Source organism: Haliotis rubra, unplaced genomic scaffold, assembly GCF_003918875.1.
Source record: "Haliotis rubra isolate DU_JTF1 unplaced genomic scaffold, ASM391887v1 Scf610, whole genome shotgun sequence".
NCBI classification, from domain to species: Eukaryota; Metazoa; Mollusca; class Gastropoda; order Lepetellida; family Haliotidae; genus Haliotis; species Haliotis rubra.
In genome coordinates this window covers 470,062-477,203 of record NW_025767314.1, presented here as the reverse complement: position 1 = coordinate 477,203, position 7,142 = coordinate 470,062, and the positions used below count along the sequence as shown (strand labels likewise).

The window sequence follows — 7,142 nt, the reverse complement described above, 5'->3', positions numbered from 1 at the left end:
TTACCTCACTCACTCACCTAAGCTGTACCTATGTCGTGATGCTGCTACAGAGTACAATGGCCATTGATTGCATCTCCATTGACTAAGCATTTCTTACTCGTGAAAATCCGGGTTGGAATTGTTGAGAGATTGAGAGGCTAAATGGTACAGCTTCGATGTATTTTGTTCGTGTAAACACACACCGTTTGTCAATCAGTAAGTTGAGTTTAGTTTTACGCAACTTTAGCTACATTCCAGCAATATCACGGCGGGGAACACCAGAAATTGGCCTCACGCGTTGTACCCATGTGGCTAATCGAACCCGGGTCTTCAGCGTGTCAAGCGAACTACTAGCCTCCCCCACCAACCCTTTATCAAGCAGACTGAGGGTAGATAAGGGATGAAGCTATTTCACCTGACATGTTTTTCACTCGATTAAACCGTCGTTGTTATTGTCAGGCTGTATTTCCTCACTGACTGATAACAAAGACTTTTTAAATACCACTCACAAATCGAATCTAGCGATTGATCGATAGATCGACGTATGACATATCCCTAGGCACAACGTTTGTGACATCGGTAAGAAGTTTGAAAAATATGGATAGATCGACATAAAATGAGGAATTAACCTATAATCAACCCATCTTGTAAAACGTTACTTTTCTCTTTCGACAAAATTTTTTGTGTGTATGTTTGCAGAGACTTAGTTTACGAGAAAAATATGTCTTAGTTTAAGAGACAAGTATACTCAGCGTCAAAAGTTATTGAGACACTGGTAATCGTGTAAATGAATTTATGGATTTGAACCAGAGGAGTGCGTTAAAATGGTCGAAGATACACAACTGAACAGTAGTTTGAAAAGCACGAACTTTGCAAGAAGCATGAATAATGGTCTCCAATATTCTCTTTAAAAAGCCAGCCACTTATAATTTCAGCTCAATGCAGTCTTAATAATGCAGACCCATAAAAAACCCAGCTCTGTTCATTGTGCTGGAACAAGTTCGACATCTAACGCCTCAGGGGAAATGACTATAGGGCAATAGGTTCTGCCTGGAACATCGCAGCGTGACGTTGCTCGTCACTATTTGCACTTATTTCCACGCTTTCAGCAAAATAATCAAGTTATAGACCAACTGTAGTATCCACCCACCAGTAACGACACAACGTCAAGACCGCTGGAATCGAACCACGCACATCCGACACAGGTTCCAGCCAGCAAGCCATACAGCCCACACCATACCAACCAACGGAGGTATATCTGCTAGAACAGCTGGACGACGTTTACGTGTCTCCGGCTTCCGTGCAAGACGCCCATCCCGAAGTCAGACGCCAGAACATTGACGTCGACAGACAGTGGACCGAATTGCGATCGGGACCATGTGAGCGGAGATGAGTTCTTTTCTCCGATGAGTCACGTTTCCTTTCCCCCAGGATTACCGCAGGATAGTTAGTGAGTGAGTTTTACGCCGCCTTCAGCAATATTCCAGCAAAATCACAGCGGGGACACCAGAAATGGGCTTCACACATTGTACCCATGTAGGGAATCGAACCCGGGTGTTCGGCGTGACGAGCGAACGCTTTAACCACTATGCTAGCCCATCGCCCTGACCGCAGGACACGTGTCATGCGTTCTGGGTCTGTGATGGGAAACAGAAACAGTAAGGACGTTGGTGATTGTAAGGTATCGACACTAGATGTTGCAAAAAGCCACTCGTTTTTGCAACAGAAAGGTCCCGGAGTGTCGTTCAACTAGATAAATCCAGATCGAGTTGCTCGAGTTATACAGCAGGGTCTCGATCTACAAAGTGTTCGTAACGTTACGACCTGTCGTAACTCTTTAGTTTATCATAGGCTTACAAATGTCGTAGCACTATGAACGTTTTGTGTATCGGGACCCAGGGCCCTTATTCTCGAAACGTTCGTAGCCCTAAGAATTCGTAACTTTGATCTCAGCCAGCGTGTTAAGAATGGGCTTAAGAAGTTCGTAGGGCTACGAACGTTTCGAGAATAGCTAGCCTGGATCTTAATCAGATGTTGCTCTGGCCCACAAGATCCAAGATTTTCATGTCTGTGATGAAACAGAGCGATGTTTACGACGTCTTCCGAATCCTCCAACAGCGCTGCAGGAGCTTCCTTTGGACATAGAATGTTCTTCCTCGGGACTTTCATTTGGCCTCAAAGAGGCGAAGGTGCCTGGCCTGCATCAATGCACAAGATGGACACACTCGCGGCTACTGACAGTGTGAACTTGTGACCCCCATCTTGTGTTATAGGTCATATACATGTGATATCGACCCATGTTCTTATTGACCGTTGACCGTTACCATAATATTATACTTTTGTCTTTCCATATTAAAATATTTCATTCGCGGCAGTTAAAGCTTATTACCGATTGTGTTTGTAGTCTGTGAGTCACAATGCCTTTTGTTTTTAGGTATATTATTTGAGTTTCACCGGAAGAATATTGAGGAAGAAAAACGGTAATGAATTTTGGTAATAGTTTATGTAGTCAAGACTGGCTACACGTGAACATATCCCACAAAATATACATTATCATGTCTTTTAGAATGTTCAGTAAAGATGTCGGTGAACTAGCACCTTGAGTGAGTGAGTGGGTGAGTGAGTGAGTGAGTGAGTGAGTGAGTGAGTGAGTGAGTGAGTGAGTGAGTGAGTGAGTGAGTGAGTGAGTGAGTGAGTGAGTGAGTGAGTGAGTGAGTGAGTGTTTTTTTGTGAACAACAAGAATTTTTATGAAACTTTTTATTGACACTTTTTTGTGCGGTGCGCAGAATTTATATAATTATGTGTTAAAATTTGAGTGATAATGACAATTCTATTAAAACCATACATCAAATAGCCAAACGCCAACTTTGAAGTGAAATAAGGACAGCTACACTCAAAATTCCTGATTTGTTTGCTTGTTTTTTTAACGCCGCAATATTCCACCTTGGTAATATGCGTTGGTAAATAATCGAGTCTGGACCAGACAATCCAGTGAATGACATCAATTACATCATTGCAGTTAGGAGACAATGAAATGAACCAGCCAAGTCAGCGATACCGTTAGCCTTCCCGTTAGTCACAACAAGCATGGTTGCTGCCGCTACACACCAATGGTAACCCGGTATTCACAGGTTGATATTGAAGAATGTAAGACATAACGCTACCCTGAGTGGTAGTGAAGTTTCATTTTTCAGAAGTACTGTTTAAAAACGGCTTGCTACCTTTTCCGGAAAGAAACAAGAGAGTGAGTGAGTGAGTATGGTTTTACGCCGCTTTTAGCAATATTCCAACAATATCATGGCGGGGCACACCAGAAATGGGCTTCACACATTGTACCCATGTGGGGAATTGAACTCGGGGCTTCTGCGTGACGAGCGAACACTTTAACTACTAGGCTACCTCACCGCCTCGGAAAGAAACAAGGGAAGGAACCCAAAACTAAGCAGTTAGAGCTAAAACTATGTAACGTCACATCGGCAGTATTTCAGTCATATCTGTTGGTTCACTGAAAACCAAGGATCGGTAGCATTGTTAAATTTGAACCCGACCTCAGCATGTCAGTCACAATTAAGTGACGCAACTCTTTACAGATCCACAGATCAATATAGCAGGGTGTCCTTATTGATATCAGCTGGATATCAGTTACACGTGGTACAATGGACTTTAACGTACAGATTCTAGTCCTTGTGTTGGGTTGAGTGCCACCCGAGGTTCGAACCCACACACTCAGAGTCAGGCATCTAATCACCAGCACACAAAGTCAGCGATCTAACCCACTCAGCCATCGCCGCTTACACGAGAATAGAAGTCTGAAAACTGGCAGTCCAGATCACGTAGTTTGTGTACCCCTCTGATGAGTGAAAATTGCACGGCTGCCATCGTACAAAAATATGAATACAAAATGTCATTTCGAAAGTGGTAAAATGTAAACAAATTTAGGATTACACTTTTTTCAGTGTCTCACTCTCAGTGGGTTTGAATCCCGGATGGGACTCCATCCTTAGAATCTTTACTGAGAAAGTGTAATTCCAAATATAACTCATTACATATGACCACTTTCTGAAAGGCTGTGTGTATTCAATGTTGTCAGGTTGTATTATGGAGCCAAGTCCATTTGATCCAGCTGCAGAAATGCCTGGCCTATGACCTTGTCCACGCCACGAACAGGCCACTTCAGCTGATCCAGAGGAGCAGTTAAAGCTCCTCCTGTACAGTCGGACTTGAACCACCACCCCCCTCCCACCGTCTTGGCACACCCCCAGCAGTCCTTGTCCCAGGTACAGAATCTCCGCGGCTTGTCACTGTCATCAAAGGCATCATCCCCCCACTCATGGTCTCTGGAAAAGACGCTGAGGAGATTAATCTGATAGTCAGTTGCCTCCGTTGTCAACGTTGTACTTTCCATGTACACACTGGCAACACTAGGAGTCCCTTCTACAACGTTGTAGATGTTCCACTGGTATTGGTTGTAGAAGTTGAGTTGGTAGATGGTCTCCAGTCCGAGGAAGTACTCGCAGTTGACGTCGCCGAAGCCGTGTTTGTACTCCTCCCACGTCCTGTTGTAGCTGATGCCGGGGCACCAGGATGGGACAGGGTTGTACCTCCTGAACACCCACACCGTCCCCGCGTTACAGTTACAGTACACGGTGAAGGCGACAGGAGAGGTTGCCGGTTGCACTTTATAGAACCCAGTGCCCGTCACGCCTAGCTCTGTACCCTCTTTGCAGCCTGGAATAATGATATATGATGTCTACTGAACTTTGTTGTATTTTCTGCACATCAAAGCTACAAAAGCAGTTCTACCGTTGTACGATTTAGTCTGAATCGTGAGTGAGCGTGTGAGTTTAGTTTTACGCCGCAATATTACAGCTATTTGGCGGTGGTCTGTAAATACTCGAGTCTAGACTAGACAATCCAGTAATCAACAGCATGAGCATCGATCAATTGGGAATACGATGACACGTGTCAACCAAGTCAGAGAGCCTGACCTACCGATCCCTTTACTCGCCTATTACTACAATCATAGGGGCGGTGGGGTAGCCTAGTTGTTACAGTGTTCGCTCGTCACGCCGATGGCCAGGTTTCGATTCCCCACATGGGCACAATGTGTGAAGCCCATTTCTGGTGTCCCCCACCGTGATATTGCTGTAACATTGCTAAAAGCGGCGTAAAACCCAACTCACTGACTCACTTTCCAATAGTGGTGATACAACGTGTCATCTTCAAGGGAAGCTCTGTCTGCATCAGAATCCACTTGAATACACAGAAATATATTTCATAATCTCAGACAGGCTCTCTTGTCGTCAGTTTCAGGTGTTTAAGGTAATACTATTATGATAATATTGTTAAACAATTTACGATTGAACAGTTCATTTTACAATAACCAATCACAACACCTGTACTTTCAGTTTACCTAAACTCTGTGCATTGCCTGTTAGTGCTATGTTGTTCATTGCGACGCCTACAAACAGTTAGGTATTCAGAAACCAGATATTTTTGGTTTGTTTTTCATTGTTGAAGACCCGACAGGCAAGTTTGTATCCGGACTGGTAATTTTTTAAAGTTACCAGTCCGGCTGTCTGGCTTGGAATTTGGGGCGTGTAAACACTGCTTAATAGTTCTTACACTGCTGTTTGTCTGTTGTGCAACGCTGTATTCAGCAATATTTCAGCTACATGACTCGAAATAATACACAAAATAATCGTGTTTGGACCCGAAAATCTATTAACATCGATCTACGCAATCAGGATACGATAACATGTGTCAACAAGCCTGTCCACCTGATCCCATTAGTCGCCTCGTACGACAAGCATAGGTTGCTGAGGATCCATTCTAGCCCGGATCTCACAGGTGTTTTTCATTGCTACAAGCAGTACGCTATCAATACTTACTGTAAATATATCTGCCACAGTACTGTCCTGCATATCCAGGAATACAGATGCAGATAGTTCCAGTCCAAGTACCGCCATTTTTACATGGATTCAAGGCTCTCTGAAGATGAAGAGTTAAGGAACATGACCACCAATTACCTGTCTACAGAATTCAGGGTAATTACAACATCTGTAAGCAATGCAGCGGGCAGGGTCGGTTGGGCGTACAACCTAGGTCACAAGATTATAGTCAGTGAGTGAGTGAGTTTAGTTTTACGCCGCTCTCAGCAATATTCATGCTATTTGGCGGCGGTCTGTAAATAATCGAGTCTGGACCAGACAATCCAGTGATCAACAGCATGAGCATCGATCTGCGCAATTGGGAACCGATGACAGGTGTCAACCAAGTCAGCTAGCCTGACCATTCGATCCCGTTAGTCTCCTCTTACGACAAGCATGGGTTACTGAACATCAATATTCTAACCCGGACCTTCACGGGTAGGTCACTAGATTATAACGGTTTACTCAGCAATTTTGCAGATTTATTTCGTCGCCTTTAATCAATCAAGTCTGGACAAGGCATTCCAGTGATCATTGGAATGTGATGTCTTGCCAACGACCAAGTCACAGAGGCTGACCGTGATTTCTTTAGCCGCGTCGTATGACAGGCAAAGATTGCTGGGAAAGAAAGGTATAGGTTTGCTTGGGACGACAGACATACGTTGGTGGGGACATCAGACGGGGGCGACAGGCATAGGCTGGTGGGGACGCCAGGCATAGGTTAGTGGGGACGCCAGGCATTGGTTGGTTGGGCCGTCAGGCTGAGGTCGGCAGGCATATGTTGGTGGGGACTACCCGTTATGTGAACATAATACGACTCGCTTGACAACAACCAACACAAACGACGCTTATTTTAACATATATATCATCAATATAGGAAGTCATATACCAAAGCATCTTTGCGTTGTAAATGTCTACATCCGTTCTTTGATGTCATCCCACTACATCCTGAGCTGGACACGTCGCCAAGAATGTCGCACGTCACTGCACCGTCATCCCTCTTGCACGCGTTGACAGAGAAGCACCCGAATGTACGTGCGCATATCATTGCGCACTCGACGGCGTTTAGTGTAGTAGTGGACTGGAAGGGGTCGATGGCATATACCACTTGGTGGCTACATCCGGGTAATCCAATGAAGTCCGCCATGTCCATACTGGTATAAACAACGATTGTATCGAAGACCAGCAGAGACGCTATGATCAGCTGACCATGATTGGTTGGAATGTATTTT

At 44.6% G+C, this 7,142-nt stretch overlaps 1 protein-coding gene across 1 annotated transcript; it reads right to left on the bottom strand.

Moving 5' to 3' along the window:
* Positions 1-3,983: 3,983 nt before the first annotated feature.
* On the bottom strand, positions 3,984-7,142 carry LOC124255886 (ficolin-1-A-like). Its single transcript, XM_046689832.1, has 3 exons — positions 6,800-7,142; positions 5,872-5,971; positions 3,984-4,708 (listed from the first exon to the last, which is right to left on the bottom strand). The coding sequence occupies exons 1-3, from the start codon at positions 7,061-7,063 to the stop codon at positions 4,077-4,079; spliced, it is 996 nt and encodes a 331-aa protein (XP_046545788.1). The 5' UTR covers positions 7,064-7,142; the 3' UTR covers positions 3,984-4,076.